The following is a 19,094-nucleotide window of genomic DNA, read 5'->3' as shown; positions in this document are numbered from 1 at the left end:
AGTATAAAGCATAAACAAAAAATACTAAAGTTATGTGTATAAATTTAGTTTTTGTGTATTTCATGGAAAATGGTTTTTTATAAACTTTCAAACTTTTCTATGTTTGTTTATCATTAGAAAAGTTGGTTAATAAAAAAAAAATTCAATCTAAGAAAAATTTGATTTAGTTTCTAGAAAAATATTTTTGTTTTAATAAATTCAAAAATATTTAGTTTTTTTGTTGATTATATCAAATTTGATCATCATTCTTGATTTTTATTATTTCTTTACCAATTTCGTCGATTAAAATTTGATTTTTATATCAATTTTGGTCTTTATTCTTTTGATTGTTATTTAATTTTCTTTTATTTTTTTAATTGAGAATTTTTATTTATCAGATTTGGTGTTTATTTTTTATTTTTATTTGTTTTATTTGAAGAAATTTATGAGATTAAGATTTTTTTTTCAATTTCATTATTTTTTAATTTTTGATATGTCAGATTTGATTCTTATTCTTTTAATTGCTATTTATTTTATTTGAAATAATTTTCATTTGTTATTTTTTATCCTTATTCTTTTAATAGACTTGAAAAAAAAACATTAATAAATTATTTTTTAGCTTTTTTTTCATGGTATTTTTAAACACTAGAAAATGTTTTTCAATTTTTTTTTATGACACCGCTAAACATAAAAAAATAATTAATTTTTTAAGAATTTATTTTCCATGAAAATTAATTTTTTTAAAATATTATTTTATAAACAAATGAGGCCTTAGAAAGTGGAGGAATGAAATTCAAGTCCTATAAATTATAATTTTTCTTTATCTGGTCATCGCTTGACCCACCAATTCAATAGGCCAGGTTTTACCACTCGTTAATTATAATTTTTCCCTTGTTCGATTATCTCATTTTAAACTATATGTTAAATAACGTGGTAGAATAATAATAATAAAAAAAAAAAACTAAGAAGGATAGAGGTTTCATTGCGTGCATAGACTCATTATACTTTGGATTGAAATAATATAATGATAATTTTAGCTTTTACAAAACAAATTATTGGATTAGATATTAGGGGTAATATAGTTATTTTATAAAATTTATTAGTCATTATCAGATTGATCCGGGATAACTTGATCTTTTTATGTTTTTAAAGCATAATAAAATAAATAAATTACCCTTAAAAGAAAATTTTAATTAACTAGTGTCTAGGAGCATTTTTTAATTTTCACTTTTTAAGTATAATAAAATAACTAAATTAACCTTAAAAGAAAATTTTCTTTAACTCACATCCATAGGTTTTTTGGTATTTGCATGGTTTTTTTAGTTATAATAAAGTTGATTGAGAGGTAATTTGGTATTTTAATAAATATAAAATATTATTTTAAAAAAGTTGGATGGCAGATGCATTACAAGGGCAGTGCATTCACTACTTCAATGTTTACATGCATCATATGCGTCATCAGCAGCCAAAGATGACCTCCCTTGACGTTGTTGGAATCGTCTTGGCAGCTTCTTCATCCCTAGACAGTACACACAACTTAGTGACCTCCAGTATGGTGCTGATAATTTTGTTTTTCTTTGTTCTCCTTGATTTTTGCTCTTAACCCTTTAAATTTTCAAAGAAGCCCTTCAATTTGTTTTTCTTTCATATCTGGTTCATGTTATTTTAATTAAATTTTTTATCTGAAATAATTTATAAAATTAGAATTTGTTTTCAGTGTTATTTTTCTTTTCTTTACAAATTTATTATACAAAGATAAAAATAAATAAATTTTCAATGACTTTGTGTTGTAAATATTGTAAAGAGAGGGAAACTTATTATAACTTGTTTTTTACCCCTAATTTTTCTATGTGCTTTTAAAAATTATATTTTTGGTCCAATTTAATTTGATTTTTATTATGATAATAATACAAAAATAAAATAAAAAGTTTAGGGAGTGAAATAAGATGAAATAAAGAATAAGGGATTATGAAGAGTATGAACTAAAATAATAATATGAGAGATTATGCAAAAGGAAAAAAGATAAATAAATTGAAGGATCACAGCAAAACATAAAATTATTGAAAGAAATCTTATACACTAAGAAGATAAAATTTAATTAATTAGAAATTCATAATTAAAAAGGAAACAATATAAACGCCTAACATTATTTTTTAAGTTTAGTTTTTCTTGTTTTAAAAAGGGATTCTAGTCAATGTAAATAAAAGGCCTTCACACAAAGAGAGGACACACGTAGAGATTGAAAGGAAAAGACTCTTGTAAAAAGTTTAGCCAAAGAAAAGACTTGGTAAACAGAAGACAAGAAGAAAAACAACCATAGCACAAGAAAAAAGAAAAGAAAATAGCAGCAATCCAAATTTCCCGGCAACAAACTTCTACTTTGCAGCCACTGATCTCCCATCTTCGTAGCTTCAGCTTTTAAAACTCATCATGTAAACATCATGTTTGGTAACATTAAAATACAACTGGCTTTTCGTGTGGAACCTATATATTTTTTTGTTGAAACGCCGGTTCCTAAGAAGCAGCTGAGCTATTTCTCATGTCTGCCAACCCGGATAATTCACCTGGGCACCGTTCGCGTGAACAGTGCCATAATTATAACCATAGTTTTGAAACCCGGGGTCGACCCGGGACCCAGCCGGCCCGGGCAAACCCGGCTGAGACCCGAGTTTATTTTTTATATATATATTCATGACCGAAACGACGTCGTTTTGGCCTTTTACAATTAAAAGACCAAAACGAGAAGAGTAGAGGAACGAACGCAATGAGAAGACCTAATTAATTTTAAACCTAATTCAAGAAATCTTCAAACCCATTTCAGTCGCGAAGAAGAGCAGAGGAGCAGAAAACTCTTGAATCCTTGATCGCTGTTTCAAATATGAGAATAAGGTTAGATGAGCTGTTGTTACTTGTTTCTTTCTTCTTTCGCTCTCTCTCTTTTATAACAGTGGCATATCCTTTGTTTCAAATTGAAACATCTTTGATCGCCATTTGTTTTGAACTTGCAGGCTTGCAGCTCTACAGGTATGTATCTCACTTTCTCTGTTCTTTTATTTTTCTGCGACTTCAAATGGTCAAAGACCTGAACTTTGCTGTGAATATTGCTCAGATATGGAAAAAATGTGATGAGAAAGCTCTTGACTTGCTATTCTATTTTACTGTGAATTTTGTTTCACTGTTCGTTCGTTCTACTTTTGCTTTTGCTTCTGCAAATTCTAAGGGCCTAATCTTCCTTCTACATGGGTTCATGATACTGGGTAGTGCTGACAGGCTTATTTGATACAAGTCGATTCTAGTATGAACTCAAAACTTCAGAGAGTAAAAAAAAATGTACCAATTTTTTCAGATAATGATATTAATTTATCACCTTTTTTTCCCCATAATTTCTCCTTTAGTTTTTACCCTGGATTGGGCCCAAGGCATTTCACAAATCTGGAGAAGACAGGTGGATAATATAAAAACAATACTTTAGATGATGATAATTAATGATTAATTATTTAGTGATAAATATTATTTAAAATAAAGTATTGTTTAACACATAATATTTATTTGTTAATTGTGTTTGAAATGTAGATGTCATAAATGTTAATGAGATTGAAGATGATTGTGACGATGAAGTTTCAAAGGAGCATGCTGATGATTTATTAGGTGTTGACGAGATTGACTCAATTCCATCGACATTTGATCCAAATTTTGCTCCTATGGACACAGAAGAACTTAATGTGTTCATTCAACAAAAGTGAATGTGTTGTTGATTTAGAATTTATGTTGTTGGATCTTTTGTTTTAAATATTTTATAATTTATATCTGGTTTGTGTTTTGGATATTGAATTAAATTTATATTGTTGGTTTAAAATTTAAATTTGGTTTATGTAAGTGTTGCATTGTAAATTTGTAACTAGTTAGGTGTTTTATATATGTGTTTTTTTTTGTTGACCCGAGTCAACCCATCTGTCCCATGACCCGATCACTAGACCGGGTCGATAACCGGGTCGAGTTTCAAAACTATGATTATAACTACTTATATTAATTTTTTTAAAATTATATTTTACTCGAAAAACTAGTGTTTAATATTATTTAATAACACTATATAAATTAGAAGAATATTGCATGATGATGTAGCATTTGTGGAATTTGATCGCAATTCCAATTTTGTTTCTAATAATATTTTACCTGATTTTGTTGTACGCTCAAAAAACCATGGAAACTATAATCCTTATTTGATGAATTTCATACATGATGAAATTATAGATAAGTTAATGGAATAATAAAAAATATTTGATATAAAATATTATTTATTTAATGATGTAATAATGGTAGTTAAATCTACAATATTTAAATTAAAAACCATCAATATTAATATATATCTTTTTTAATTATTTTATAATCTCAATTTGAAAAGCATGTTTAACCAAACACATTAAATTATTTTTTATTCAATCTCAATTTCAACTATAATTTTAACTAAATATATATAAATATCAAACTAACCTCAACTAAAATAATTTTTTATAAAATAATTTTTTTAAAAATACAACTATAAAAATTACCTCAGTACTAAACACGCTCCAATGCATGGAGTGTCATGTGATGTTCTCAATTCGCCTCCTTGGCATGGCAGCGCATGGAATCGATGCTCAAAAGCTAACCACACATTCCATACGTGAACAATATATGCTAATATTGTGTTTTTTAAGCCACATTTTCTCCTCATTCAAATCTCTTTGGTCCGTTCGAGCTGATTTTGACAACCCGTAAAGGTCAATTATAAATCCACATATATGATTTATTTGTTGTTCAAATAATTTTATGATTCATTTTCTGAGTTTTTGAATCACAAATTTATGCTGAGGTGTAAGTTGTGTTTGGATTAATTCATGATGTATTCATGATTTTATTTGCATTTTTAATTAAGCTCATTTATATTAATTGAATTGGTTGGAATATTGATGGTTATTTATGGTGGTTGTGCTTGGTAAAATAATTAATTTATGATGGGTTAATATAAATTGTTTAATTAAAAGAAACAATTCAAAATCCAAGTTTCCATTAATTATTATTTCAAATCTTGCCCCATACTAAAAAAAATAAGTGAGGATTATGTTTTATTGTCAAGTCTAAATCTCAAATTATTATTCTAGAAACTTTTACCTTTAATAAACAGATATATTTAGTTTAGATGAAATATTAGTATGTATACACAATATATATTTTTATCATTAAAATCAAATAACAACGCAACTTATCTTAGATATGATATTTTAGGGTGATTTTTATCTTCCATTTAGCATAACTAGCCCTTTATCAAAAAAAAAAAAAACCTTAAAGACAGTTAAGATTTCTAATAAGTATAAAAATAAATGGTGATTTCTTTTTATTTTATCTCTTTAACATAATCAACTCGTCGAGACATCCCAGAACATTTAATATTATTTTATTATTTTCTAACCCAACCCAAGAAATAAAGTTGGTCTTATCAAACCCAACGATTGTTATATTACATTCACTAATAGCTTTTAAATAAATATGAAATCTAAGTCCTACATATGTAAGTCTATCATAATGGATTTGTTTAATTTTTATACAGATTGTAGAGCTAGGGTTTTTTCATAACTTTAAAATATGCCTATTTATTTCAATAGATGTTTTAATTATTTAAGAACATTTCTTAGAACTTATATTGTAAATTTCCTTTCTCTTTTTATTATTTAAGTGTTGTTGCTATAGGGTTTTTTTTTTTCATATGTTTATAACCTAAACTCGGTATTCACAAACTTCTTCTTTTTTTTTGTCTAAAACTTACAAAAATTAAATATTCAAAATTAAAACACAACCAAAGAGAAAACAATCAATGTACTTCTAATATTTATTCCAATTAAAATATAACATAATCACCATTGGAATCACCACTTCACCACCACTAGCCATTTGACACGCTCACCGCCGTGGATCTAATATTTTTTTCCAACAAAAAAATTGAACATATAAGTTTTTTGATTTTTTTTAAATAAAAAATATCAAGTGAAAATAAAAAAAAATTATGCACACATATAATTAAATAAATAGAGAACCATTTGTGTCAATAAAAAAAATCATTAACAATAATTAAATATATATATATATATGAAAAGATCAAAAGGCTAATCTGGATAAAGATATTTGATCTCGCAACATGGTCCATTTACCTGATTTTTTTCAATGACTTTTTTTTATTTAATCAAATAATAGCAGAAATAGACACACACAAAATTAATTGAATAAAATCAAAGGAAAAAAAATATCTCACAAGGTTGGACTTATTAGAAATACGATCCAAAAATATATATATTTTTTAAATAAAGCTCAATTATATAAAACATAAAAAAATTATAGGTGAGTTAAAATAACCTCTTCAAAAACTAAATACAAACAAATTAATTAAAAAACAACAACTATTTAAAAAGGAATATATACAAAAAATAAAAAAAATAGAGAGAAGGGGTATTAATTTAAATATAAATTAAAAATTTATTTTAAAAATACATATGTTTTTTTAAAGGCAAAATAACAAAAACAAAGAAAGAGGCTAAACGCCGCTGGGTTTGGCTAGCCAGACCAGCACTTGTCCCATTTAGGAAGGGTCCGCTCGCGAGCCCTAATTTTATTTTAATGTAATTTTGGTGGACGACAGGTCATCCATCCCATTATCTTTTGAGAAAAAAGTTAGATTATGCGTTGTCTATCATTCCCCAGATTTCGGCTACTATGGCGGTTGAAAAACAAGTTCTATATTTTATTTTATCCAAAATCCTATTTTTCAACTTATTTGTTTTGATAAAAAACACTTAGAAAAGAGCCTAAACAGTTTGACACTCATAAATGACCTCAAAAAACAAAAAAAAAATACAAAAACCGAAATCAACTCGAAACCAAAAATCTTTTCAAGTTTGGATCTTAATTTTAGGCAATCTCAAGGCACAAAAACATTTAAGTGGAACTCTTTTCACTACATTGAAACATTGGACACCAAGATCGATCTTTATTTCTTTAATTCTCAATTTCTTTTTGTTCTTTGAAGTATTTTCTTTTGAATTGAAATTTTAAATATTTGATCTCCAAATTCGAACAAGGTAAACCTTAACTATTAATCTCATTCCAAAGAGTTTGTTGTTTATAAAATATAATTGACTTTAATTTAAATATGTTATGTTTGTGTTAATTGCACGATTTTACACACACACACACTCTAATTGTGAACTTAACGTTCTAATTGTGAACAAGGTATTCCTAATTGACTCTGCCAGGGAAATTTTTTTTCTCGTTGCACCGCTGAGTGATCTGCTCTAACCTCTTTAACGGGCATCCCATATATAGTCTAGGCCAGCATCAGGAAGCTTGGAATTTGCTGGCCATTGAACATCAACTTTGGCAGCTATTTAAAGATGACAGTGAAAGATCAGCTTTTAACAATCACAACACAACAACAAAGAGAGGATTTTTTTTTAAAAAATAAAAGTTTTTGTTTGGAAAAATAACATAATTAAATTTTTTTAAAAAAAATAACATAATTTAAACATAACTAGACTTTGAAAATATTATTTTTATACAGAATTACTATTTGAAATAACCATGTTTCAAAATATGTTTTTATATACAATTGCAAATTCAAATAGCGGTTTTCTAGTCTTGTTCAAAGTATGTTATTTTCTTAATATTTCTTGTTATTTTTCCAAAACTTTTATCAAAAGTATTAGGATTACGAAATACCCCATAGATCTTGCAATTATAAGAACCGCCAAAAAGTTCATATATATCACATAAACAATAGAAACAATCTGCACTCTATGATCCACAATCAAAGAAAGAAAGAGAGTAACAAGTGAGTAGTTTGCCGTTTAAAGAACACAGCAAATCTCTTTAACAGAAAAGGATAGTGTATAAAATAACAGGCACACAGTAATCCTGAAACCAACAACAATTTGGACCACGAATTTCCAAAACAAAAAATGAAGAACGTCCTTAAAAAAATCCGACATTTGCTCTTGTTCTCTTATACGTCATTACCTGGTCATGTCCACATACAGAGCCACCTGTTTCCCTGTCCTTGTCTCTCCCACCCTTAATTCAATCGTCCCATTTTGAAGCTTCCTCTTCTCATAATATTAAAGAAAAAATAATAATATATGAACACTTTTTTGAACTAGTCAAATTCATGCTTCCATGGAATATAATTAAGTCAGAGTATTCAAGAAATTATATACACTGAAACTTTCAGATAAAAGATCTGTTCTTTTGTTTTGTTCTTTTGTATTATTTTCTTATGGTAAACAAGAGCTGAATAGCAATAAAAAGATTGAAAACCCAGCTCAAATTCTTCGTATTTGAATCAAGAAATGACCTCTAATTTTTGGACATCTCGCATCGCCGCCGCTAAACAGCAGTATGCGTCACAGCACCATCATCAGAGTTCCCATCAAGGTGGGTTCCTTTTGTTTTTATTCTGCTCGTTTGTTTTGTGAGAAGTGTTGTTGTGGCCTCAATTAACGCTGTCGTTTTTGTTTGTGGATGTGTAATTAGATCGTTTCAATATTGATGATTTCGAGGTAGAAGAAGAGGTTAGACCTGATTTTCCATGTCCTTACTGTTATGAAGATTTCGATATCGGGTCTCTGTGTTCGCATCTTGAAGATGAGCACTCGTACGAGTCTAAAGTCGCCGTAAGTTCTTTTTTAACTTTTTGGATGGAAGTGATGTAAGTTTTGTTGCTGTTTGTCTGCTTGAGCTTGGATTCTTGATTTGATTTCTATTTTATGTTTAGGTGGTTAAGTTTGTTAATTTCATGCATCAAAATCTAATTTTATTTTCCTTCCTGAGAGAGAGGGGGCCAAAGTCATAGTGATTGGTTTAGATTTTGCCTTTTTTCGTTCAGACATGAGAAAGGATTGATCTTTACCTTACTGGGTATGTTTGTTTGATACAAGATGCTAATGACATCTTCTCTTTTTTATCGCGATGACGGGAAGGTGCAGGGATTGGTCTTTTTGGTTCTGTATTTGTGTAAGTAAAGTTTTTTGAAGTGACCTTGTAGTAGGAGTATTTGTTTAGGCATATTTGTGTTGGGAGGTATTGATTTCTCCCTAGAGTTCTTTTGGAAATACCTCGCCAATACCATGAAGTTCTGTTAGTTTTTATTGTTCATATTTGCTCTTTGTGTTTGATCTTCCAATTTCTGAAAGGTGCTCCTGTTGGACAGGGGAGGATGTTGCCTCCCTCGAAGAATAATTGCTGATCTATTCTGTAACTGATGTTGCTGAAAAAGCAATGAATAAGGAATATGTGGTGTTAGGTGACAATTAATGCGGCTAGTCCTTACTGAGCTATGTATATTTATGAAGTGATGGATGTGGGATCAGTGAGTCGTGAGCACATCCTTATTCAGGAGCTTTTTCTTTTTTTTTTACATATAAAGGAGCTTTTCAAGTCGAGCAGCCCTTCTTGGTTTGACAGTACACACGACTGCTGACAAATTGACAATCCAATCTGTTTCATCTACTAACCTGAGGAGATTATAAATGTTCAGCAGTTTCCTTACCTGTTTTTTTTAGGAAACTGCAGTCATCAAATCTCACTCAACCAATTAGTCCAATTGAATAATTATCCTAGTTTGGTATATTTGTCTTTCGTTCTCTCCTACAAGAAGAGGGTGTGGACATCTCTTGTATATCTATGCATCCAGGATAATGCTATGAAATAGAAATTAGAAAACAGCTAAGCAGACATGAACAACTTGGTATCTTAATTGTCTTATTGCCTATTATTACTCAATCCCAGCATGGCTTTAGGACTATTTATGTAATTGTGTTTTGGGTTGATTTAATGCTGCTTCCACTTTGTCTTTGCAGGTTTGTCCTATTTGCTCTGTTAAAGTTGCTCAGGACATGCTAAGTCATATTACATTACAACATGGACACTTGTTCAAGATATCCTTAAAATTAAAACTTTTGTTACCCAAATGTTTCTCATTCATTATTAGAATATATGCAGGTATAAATGCATGGCTTTATATTTGTTGACAAAAATCAAACTAGTGCCCAAGTTTTCTTTAACTAAAGATTACTTGCAGAGACGTCGCAGGTTACGTAGAGTTGCAATTCCTAACAGTCAGGCATTGTCTCTCCTTGGTCGTGATCTCCGTGAGGCTCATCTGCAAGTGCTGTTAGGGGGTGGTGGATATAGGTCAAATAACACTAATGCTAATGTGTCCAATGCCTCCACCGATCCATTCCTTTCATCTTTCATTTTAAATTTCCATACATCTGAAGCAGAGGAAATTTCAAAATCTGTGGTAACGAGTATAGAGGATTCTTCTGCAAAGAATTCAGCACCATCTCATATGTGGAAATCAAGGTAATGATTCAAGTTTTATTTTTTCAACAACTTAAAGGAGCCAAGAATAAACTCATTTATGATTTCCTTCGGTCATTCAAATGTTGAACTAGAAATGATAAACATAAAATAGTTTTTCATATTTCACAACGCATTAACCAGTGGACACAATGTCTCCTTGCTGCTCTACCAGTGCTTGTAACCGTGGCCAACATTGAACCTTATGTGGAAACATCTATGTTAAAGTCTTGCTGGTATTGCCATCACTTTTTTATTTTCCTTGGCCATCAATCCATTTGTTCATTTCTCATGCTAAGGGTGATTTGATATACTGCAATTTAATTGCTGGTAGTGATCTTTTGGTCATATGGGATGGGACAGGCATCAATGAACTTCTGTGTAGGAGGTTGGAGTTAAATCTCCCGCTCATAACTAACAAAGGCAAGGGTGGTGCTTGGTTGCTTGTTGGTTGAGGGTTGGGATAAGGCCAAGGATTTTTCTAAGATTTATTCCAGAATAAAAACCAGAGATCTGAGCACCGCAAAGACTGATAGAGACATGCATACACGGTGCCCGAACACACCTGTACATTACATGCATCATGCATACAATTGCAAGCATGCACACACGTGTTCAAACATTCTGAGTTTTGCCAGGTAGAGAGGTGAACGAATTAATTGTAACTTGACATGTTTAACTGATATTTGTTATTTGGTAGTAGAATTAAACAAGCAGGTGATGATTTGGCTGCTAATGTCAAAATTGTCTCTGGGATTTTAATTTTGACATCGTCTCTTTGTTGCAGTTTTGATCCTTCTTTGAGTTACGAAGAGAGGGAAAAAAGGATGAAGCAAGTTTCTGGGAGAGTTGGTTTTGTGCAGGATTTGCTTCTCTCAACCTTGTTAAGCAACTAATAAAAGCAGGAAGTCAACTTAGAAAATAAGGGAGGAGATTCAAAATCTTTCTATTAGAGGTAATTTTGGGTGGGATTTTATTTGTTTTACATTGCTCAACAACCCAAATGCATGCCTCATTCAGATTCTGCAGCAGCACTGTGGCGACTTTAGGATAATATCTCATCCTTTTCTCCTCTCAACTAGTGATGTACTGCACTCAGCAGAAACAATGATCTTCTAGTTATGGAAGACTTGATTTATGAAATATTCTTGATGTAGCTTTTTCAATGATAATTTCAAGAACGTTATCATCACACATGAGTGCATCAGTGGAAGCAGAGAGTTCGACACATCATTCCAGACTTCCCTCTAGTATAGGTGCAGCTGCAGTGAAGGCAATTCATATTTTTAGCTGATCATGCTGCCTTTCTTATCAGTTAAACATTTTTCTGTGAATGGTTTACAAGCTTACTAAACAAAGCCCCTGAAAAAATGTTCATGTTTTTCTGTGGGAGGCATAGAAGGAGAAAAATGTATATGAAAAAAAGCCTAAGAAATGGATACTGATGGTTAGGGAATTATGATCCCTGTGAATGGTTTGAAATTAGAAAGATGGGTTATATAGATTCAAAAAAAGTTTGATATTTTATTTTTTATTGCTAGATTGCATGTCTTTAGGTTTAATACATGTTGACTATTTATATAGCCTTATATCCCAGCTAAAAAAGCTGGAAAATAACTGATAAAAATAATCCTAATCTAATGCGATGGTTGTAACAAGTTAGAATTAAAAACTCATTTCAGAACTTAGAACTCCTTGACTCAGAGACCTAGTTCTGTCAGGTTGAGCTGTTAATTTCAAGGCTATTTATGTTACATACAAAGCCTTTTAAATCAAGACTTTTCTTCTCATTTTCGTTGTAGGATAATTCCTTTTTCATCCTCTCCAGTTTATTCTTGGAAAGCATCTATAGTTGCTAACTTACAGGTGCTGAAACGAGAAGAGGAAGAGAGAAAAAGAGGGAAAAAGACCTGAAACTAAAAAACCCAAAAAAAATAAAAATCAAAGAGGATTTTGAAGCTGAAAATGAAGATGGTCTGAGCCAGGAGTTTGTAGAGGAGAAAGAAGAAGAAAATAGAAAGAAGAAAAATCGAAGAGGGAGAGAGAAATCGAATAAACCTGATAAACCACCCAAAAAACCACTTTACTAGCATTGGTGCCGTCTCTACCACCAATAACCACCATAGTAGCTCCTCCTCGTCTGGACCCAGCCTTGAGAGAAGCCAAATCCTATTTCCTCTTTTTTTTTTTTCCTTTTTCTAATAGGGTGAAAATGTTACTATTCGAAAATACAAAATAATGAACATGCTACATTACTATTTTATTTTGTTTTTATTTTTACTTTAGCAATTAAATCCAGTTTATCATCTTCAATTCTATGTACTATGTTTTTTATATAAATTTTATATTTTCTTTTAAGTCAAGCAGTGCTTGGAATTTTTTTTTTTTCAATTCATGAACAAAGAAAACATCAGAGATAGTATGAACAATATTTTTCTTGGTTTGAATCACTATTATTCCTTTTTCTATAATGAAAACTATAAACTCATCATCAAACTTCATAATATCTTGATGAGATTCATCTAAATCAAATAAGATTGACTAATCCACTTATATGATTGTTATAGTCAATGTCTAAATAACATAAATTTTAGTGATTTTTTTTTTTCATATGATTAGTTATCAACAACATTTCATTTTTCTTTTTCTGTAAAATTAGATTATCCACTACCATTTCTATTGAAATTATTTTTACATTCTTATTTGTAATATCCATACTTGTGACACCTAAAATACGTAATTTTTATTTTGTTCATTGATTTTGGCATGTAAAAAGCTAAATGATTATTGTTATATCTTTTTTTTTTATGAATTGAAAGACTGATTATCTCTAAGTCTTTGATGTAAAATTCTATCATTTTTGTTTTTTATACTTCGTTCTCTTTCTCGACCACCTCTATATAAGGTAGAAAAGCAATTATTAGATGAAACTCATAAAATTTACTTCTCCTTTCCTTGTTGATTCATCTTTTCCTCATGAATTAATAAATAAATTTATAATTAATCAATGGAGAATTCATTAATATCTTTACATTGTTTTATTAAACAAACAATAAAATTGAATTTTGGTGTTAACAATGAAAGCATTTTCTTAATGGTGGTGATAACCTCTATTTTATCGTCATGGATCTGTATCTTATTAATGATTGCCATCATTTATAAAAAAATAATATATAATCGGCTCTCCTATATTCATCCTAAGAATATGAATTATGTTTGAAGTGCTTGAAGTTGTTATTTTTTTGTTCTAATTGTTTCTACTTTATATTTATGAAATCTCAAATATCTTTGGAGGTATCCTTGCAAAGAATGGTTTTCAATATTGATTAAGTTATTGCTTTTTTGCTCTAATTGTTCCTTAATAGTTTATATTTATGAAATCTCAAATATCTTTAGAGGTATAGTTGCAAAGAATGGTTTTTAAAATTAATTGTTCAATTGGAAAAGATAATTCTTTGATTTTAAATCTTTTATCTCTAATTTTTACATATTCATTATTGTTATTCTGAGTATTGGTTCAATTATTCCTTTAGAAACAACAAACCAGTACTCCTTAAACCTTAAGTAATTTTTCATTAACATGCCCCAGTTATCATGATAACCATCAAAAACAAGGAATAATACTAGTTGAACAAAAATTTTGGAAGACATGATTTGATTTGTTGCATTGGAATTGTTGTTGCCGCTGTGAAGAGATAATTTGTTGTGTTTCGATTGCTCTTATTGTTGCGTTTTGGTTGATGATTTGTTGCGTTGAAAGGAGATTTTGATGTGCTTCTTCTTTTGCGTAGAAGGTGCTCTATTGTTACTGTGACTGCTACTACTAGAATTTCTGCTGCGTTTTGAACTGTGGTTGCAATGTTTTTTTGTTGTGTTATGTTGGAAGAAGTCTCACTCGTCAATGGAGGTTGCTATTGCATCTGCGTTGAAAGTCTTGTTGTTGTTGCGTGTTTGTTTTGCTCGAAGGACTACCTGTTGCGTTTTCATCAAGGAAGACATGTTTTACTGCTGTACTTATGCTTTCTTTTTTCTTCCAAGCTCTCTGATACTACTCGTTAAAAACCAACACACAAAGCAAAACTCCCCGTACTCAGACACAAATGCCAATAGCCAGGTAGAACAAGAAAAGGTTAGTAATTCTTTTGCTATTCTAGCTTGGGACCAGATGACGTAAAGAATCTGATTTTTAAAAAAAATATTAGTTGAGAAAATTACATGGTTATCATTTGCAAGTTACAACAGTAGGAACGAATGCATTCTTTCCCTCATGCAAGTTCTTACAACAACATCATTGCCTCCTCTGATATTGTGGCTAACAGTGAATACTTGACTTTGATTGAGATTCTACCACCGTCCACACAGAGCTTAGCTCCAGTGACCACCCAATATCCAGGCAGGTCCTCTGGACCTCTCACCATTTCCTTTGTGTCCACAAAGTTTGACATTTTCGGTGCTCTTGATGGTAAAGGCGGGCCTCCAGGAAAAACCGCAGAATTCAGGTTTACTTTCACAGCTGGCTTCTCGGGTGGATTTAATCCTGCACTAAACCTAGTGCTAATCAACATCGAGAAGACCCCCGATTTTCTTGACAAGGCTGAAGGTCCATCCCATTCTGACCTGCAGAGTCTTGCAGATGCCAACATTGAGAAACCAAGCCTCAGGAACAGAACTTTCTTCATCCCAACAACCTTTACCTCGAACCAGGCCATTGTTACAATAGAAGCGGTGTCATCAATGCGGGCACCATTGTACTCCACTGGGGCAGTGCAGACATGTGAGAATATGCTCCATAGAACTGGTTCAAAATAGTCTCGGTCTTCAGGTTCATGAGTTGATTCGAGCCGATCATCTGAGAGTTGGAGCATATTGGGAAGAGAGGAAAGATGCTGGAGATGGATAGCCAAATGGTCACTTCTCTTACCCTCCAAATGTAAGCGGATTCCTGTCACTGGCCGATTTCCAGAATCAACCTGAACGCTTGGATTTAGAATCTTTAAAACTAGAATGATGATTATCTTTTAAATTCTGGAAAACCATAATCACTGACTCTGATGATTTAACATCCTGCAGACCGTGAACATATCCAAATTATGATTATCTTTCCTTATTTCCTTTTATCTTTTCATTTTTTAAGAGATGTTTTAAGAAGTGCACTTGAGTTCATTAAGTTACGCCTTTAGGGTCCAGGTACACTATCACCAGCAATCACATATCGTTTTAAGATCTTGGAATCAATGCTTTGAGTAATTCTAACATGCTGCGGTTCAAGGCATTACCTGTGTGGTGTTGACATAAAGCTTAGGGCCCATGAAGGTGAACCTAAGAGATGGGGTTGCTTGTTTTCTGCGCTTAAGAGTAAGAGGCAGATCACCATATACTGGAGCCCATTGCCGAGGCAACTGAAACTCTAAAAACTGGTGAAGTTCCTCTATTGGAGGTTTGTCTGCATGATTGATCAAAGATCAGCAAAGATGCCAAGAAACACTAACGGAGATTTCTCAAATATAGATGAACGAGATTCAGGTGAAATAATTTATCATGATATATATGATCCGGCTACGCCCAAATGACCATAGTCACCAAGCATTGAATCTACTAAATGTATGCGTTATTATTCTCCACAACATCTGCAAAAGCTAACAAACCAGTTGCATATACTCTAACATCTAGTTGAATCTATGCAGAGACTGATCAGGAAATGGTAACCAAACAGAGTGAAAAGGCCAACCCAGAAAAACAATGCAACAAGGCTAAATGTCAAGGATTCAGGCTCAAAAGTGTCTAGCTAGCAAACATGCAAGGGTTGGCATCGAATCTTTTCGAGCACTTCATTTGTTTGTGTCTTTTAACTCCTGTATACTTAGTGAATGCAATATTGCAGCATAATCAAAGCACTTATGGAGAGACCAAAATTTTGAGGAGAGATAGGTACACACATCGAAGGTAGAGATTCACCGCATGGCTTACGAATCCGTTGCCTCGAATACCATTCAAAAGAGAAGTTATAGGCACAAGGGACATTGAAATAACATTTGGCGACTGTGATATAGTTGGGAGCCACTGGTTATGGCTTTGGCCAACATCCACACCTCCCCTTCGGATACAAATGCTCGTTATATCCTGCACAAGAAATAAATCCATCAGATAAAAATCTCGACTTATTTGGGGCAGGTTGCCTGAAACATCTGTTACAACATATACCAACGAAGCCCACCTCATTCTTTATGGAAGTAATGACAGGCGGCCTCATCGAATGGGCAAATACTCCATTGAAATCCCAAGGCATAACGTGTTCATCCTGAAACATTAAACAGGAATACCATATTGAACAAACGTAATCACCATGATTTCTTCCTATATATCTTACAACCCCATGATAATTACCCACAGTGAATTGTGATTTCATTTCTCACCCTTGTGAATTGTGTGATGCACCACTCATCATACGTATATCCTCTCCAATAAGTTTTTGGAGAAAGACCATGACAATGATGAGTATCTTATTTGTGAGATTTAATTACCTTTGGTTTTCCTGATAATTCAGCAGGGTCAACATCTCCGAAGAACAGCTTATCAGCATATTCCTTTAACAATTTCTGCACTTCAGGGGGCTCAAGATTTGATTTTTGTTGCTGCTTCATGTGTATCACATCTTTACCTCCCATCCTTACCCCGACAACAATATGAGTGCCATATTTCTCAATAAACCTGGAAGATCATGTTATTCAAGATCTGCACTCATTCAATCTCAATGGAAAAGCTCTCAATAACTTAACTTCCACTAGAACATTAGCTTACAGAAACCACGAAGGAAAGAAAATACATGAACATGCAAATTGAAGCAAATTGCTTCCACCTCAGAATTTTCCTAGACATAAAAACTTTCCTCTTCAATAATTTCTTCCACAGGATATCCTCAAGTGTCTAGTGTTTGAATCATCTAAGCTCATCATCTATTATTAAACATCAAAATAAGCTATTTTTTGGAGCTAAAATTAATGGGTTCTCAGCAGGGAAAAAAAAAACCATGTACGAAAATGCATATTAATTTCATAAAACCATCAATAGAATCAAATCCTATGACAGACTAGCTTCTTCTTTAAATTGTTTTTTGGACATGCGGGTTAAATTCAAATCTAGTACAGCTCTATGAGTTGTTTTTGTAATATGAACCATTTACTTCCCTGAAATCCCTGTGTTATTCATAATATTGAAAAAATAAATAAATCTAAGCCACCATCAGTTTTTGTCACCTTTTTTCAGGTTGAACTATCTAACTCCCACTCCAACACAAGCGCGCAAGAACACTTTAACCATTTGGAAATAATTAAACATGCATCTAACTTGTTTTCTTCTGGTTTTCCTAATTACGTAGACCAATAATTTTACACAAGTTGATCAGCTTTGAGATTAAGAGAACGTACTCAGCAAGGGCAACAGGATCCCATGTAGTAGGCACTTCTTGCTTCACCTTTTCAGACAACGTTATATGGGATCTTTCCAACTCAATGTTATATAGTGTTATGAACCAACCATCAAAAGCAAGACTTTTTGCAGAAGCCGCATCCTTCTGCCAACTACCCCTGAAGTTAAACATGGTATTGAACAGTCCCGAGGGAATTTTACCTGATAAACACAGTTCTTGATTGAATTTCTCCGACATCTACAAGGAAATTAACAATAAACAAGATTAGACAAGTACAAGAATCACTATAAAGATTGTTACGGTCATTGTTTTGATCAAATTCATAATCACAGACCATCATTGTGGAAATGTACACGCGATAGAAAAAATAAGGCAATCCATTGAGATATGGTATGCTACACTTGAATATTTGCGACGAGAAATGAATCCGGATTTTAGGATGACGGAGCCCTTTACAGAAAGTTGTAATAATGGGTTGCCTATTATTAATCCAAATTTAATCATTGACCTAATTATAGTACCATTGACTTCAAACTCAGCACCCACCAAGTACAATAAAACTACCAAAAAAACAGCAAGAAGAAGAAGCAACTGTTCCATGATTGAAAAAACACCCGCCATATCTCTCCAAAAAAAAAAGTTATCTTGAACATCCCATTAAATCACTAACCTGATTGAAAGAGAGAACATCAGAGAGAAACCTAGTCCTCTCTCCTTTATCACACTTAATACCATTAGGCACGTTTTGAACAACAACCCCACCAGGAACCACAAGCTCTTGATTCCGAGTGAGGTCCAGCTTGATCAATCTAGACCCAAAAAGACCTGGCTTGCAATATGACAATCGAATATCTTTGGTCAAATCATAACCAAATCCAATCACAGACACCGCCTTCTCCGCTGCTGAGTGAGCATCAAGCCGATTATATGCCATCAAAACATATATATAACTAATCCACTCAGACAGCTTTTTTACGTGAGAAAATTAAACTTGTTGGGCTTTAGCAGTGATGGAGGAGTTAGAGAGGAGTTCTGGTGCTAAATGGAGGGGACTTCTCACTGAATTGGTCTTTATGGTTTGCTCTTTCTTTTACTCTAGCATTTTAATATCGTGTTTTTCAAAGTTCGGAACTGAAGGTAATATTCCAGGTTGTTGTTTTTGAGTTTTTGACGGGTAAGCTTCATTTCGATCCCTATAGATTCATGAGCATTCTATTTCTACTCCAATAATTTTAATTTCACCCCTTTAGTTTCTTTACGTTCCGTTCTTAGTCCTATCTATTAGTTCTTAGGAGTCTCTGTATTA

At 32.1% G+C, this 19,094-nt stretch overlaps 2 protein-coding genes across 5 annotated transcripts; one reads left to right on the top strand and one right to left on the bottom strand.

Annotated features, from left to right (window-relative positions):
• The first annotated feature begins 7,986 nt into the window (after positions 1-7,986).
• On the top strand, positions 7,987-11,528 carry LOC18103061 (protein DEHYDRATION-INDUCED 19). 3 transcript variants are annotated; one of them, XM_052445217.1, is made up of 6 exons: positions 7,987-8,436; positions 8,536-8,675; positions 9,861-9,938; positions 10,076-10,365; positions 10,538-10,598; positions 10,726-11,131. In XM_052445217.1, the coding sequence occupies exons 1-5, from the start codon at positions 8,352-8,354 to the stop codon at positions 10,560-10,562; spliced, it is 618 nt and encodes a 205-aa protein (XP_052301177.1). In that variant the 5' UTR covers positions 7,987-8,351; the 3' UTR covers positions 10,563-10,598; positions 10,726-11,131. The 3 variants fall into 3 exon arrangements, with proteins under 3 accessions (XP_052301177.1, XP_052301176.1, XP_006377401.1); XM_052445216.1 differs by having other exon boundaries at positions 10,538-11,133; XM_006377339.3 differs by lacking the exons at positions 10,538-10,598; positions 10,726-11,131 and adding an exon at positions 11,150-11,528 and having other exon boundaries at positions 8,006-8,436.
• Positions 11,529-14,528: 3,000 nt separating this feature from the next.
• LOC18103059 (MACPF domain-containing protein NSL1) lies at positions 14,529-18,894 on the bottom strand. 2 transcript variants are annotated; one of them, XM_024611777.2, is made up of 7 exons: positions 18,459-18,893; positions 17,787-18,025; positions 16,884-17,070; positions 16,577-16,660; positions 16,299-16,482; positions 15,639-15,805; positions 14,529-15,332 (listed from the first exon to the last, which is right to left on the bottom strand). In XM_024611777.2, the coding sequence occupies exons 1-7, from the start codon at positions 18,720-18,722 to the stop codon at positions 14,640-14,642; spliced, it is 1,818 nt and encodes a 605-aa protein (XP_024467545.2). In that variant the 5' UTR covers positions 18,723-18,893; the 3' UTR covers positions 14,529-14,639. The 2 variants fall into 2 exon arrangements, with proteins under 2 accessions (XP_024467545.2, XP_024467546.2); XM_024611778.2 differs by lacking the exon at positions 16,577-16,660 and having other exon boundaries at positions 18,459-18,894.
• Between the last annotated feature and the right edge of the window lie 200 nt (positions 18,895-19,094).

Source organism: Populus trichocarpa, chromosome 11 (genome assembly GCF_000002775.5).
Source record: "Populus trichocarpa isolate Nisqually-1 chromosome 11, P.trichocarpa_v4.1, whole genome shotgun sequence".
Lineage (NCBI taxonomy): Eukaryota > Viridiplantae > Streptophyta > Magnoliopsida > Malpighiales > Salicaceae > Populus > Populus trichocarpa.
Note: the sequence above shows the minus strand (reverse complement) of the source record. Positions and strands in the feature narration are given on the sequence as shown.

Coding starts and splice junctions, on each gene's coding strand:
- LOC18103061 (XM_006377339.3), top strand. CDS start 8,352: ATGACCTCTAATTTTTGGACATCTCGCATCGCCGCCGCTAAACAGCAG. Junction 8,437..8,535: donor TCATCAGAGTTCCCATCAAG/GTGGGTTCCTTT, acceptor ATGTGTAATTAG/ATCGTTTCAATATTGATGAT. Junction 10,366..11,149: donor TCTCATATGTGGAAATCAAG/GTAATGATTCAA, acceptor TCTTTGTTGCAG/TTTTGATCCTTCTTTGAGTT.
- LOC18103059 (XM_024611777.2), bottom strand. CDS start 18,722: ATGGCATATAATCGGCTTGATGCTCACTCAGCAGCGGAGAAGGCGGTG. Junction 18,026..18,458: donor ATGTTCTCTCTTTCAATCAG/GTTAGTGATTTA, acceptor ATTTCCTTGTAG/ATGTCGGAGAAATTCAATCA. Junction 15,333..15,638: donor TTTATGTCAACACCACACAG/GTAATGCCTTGA, acceptor CCAAGCGTTCAG/GTTGATTCTGGAAATCGGCC.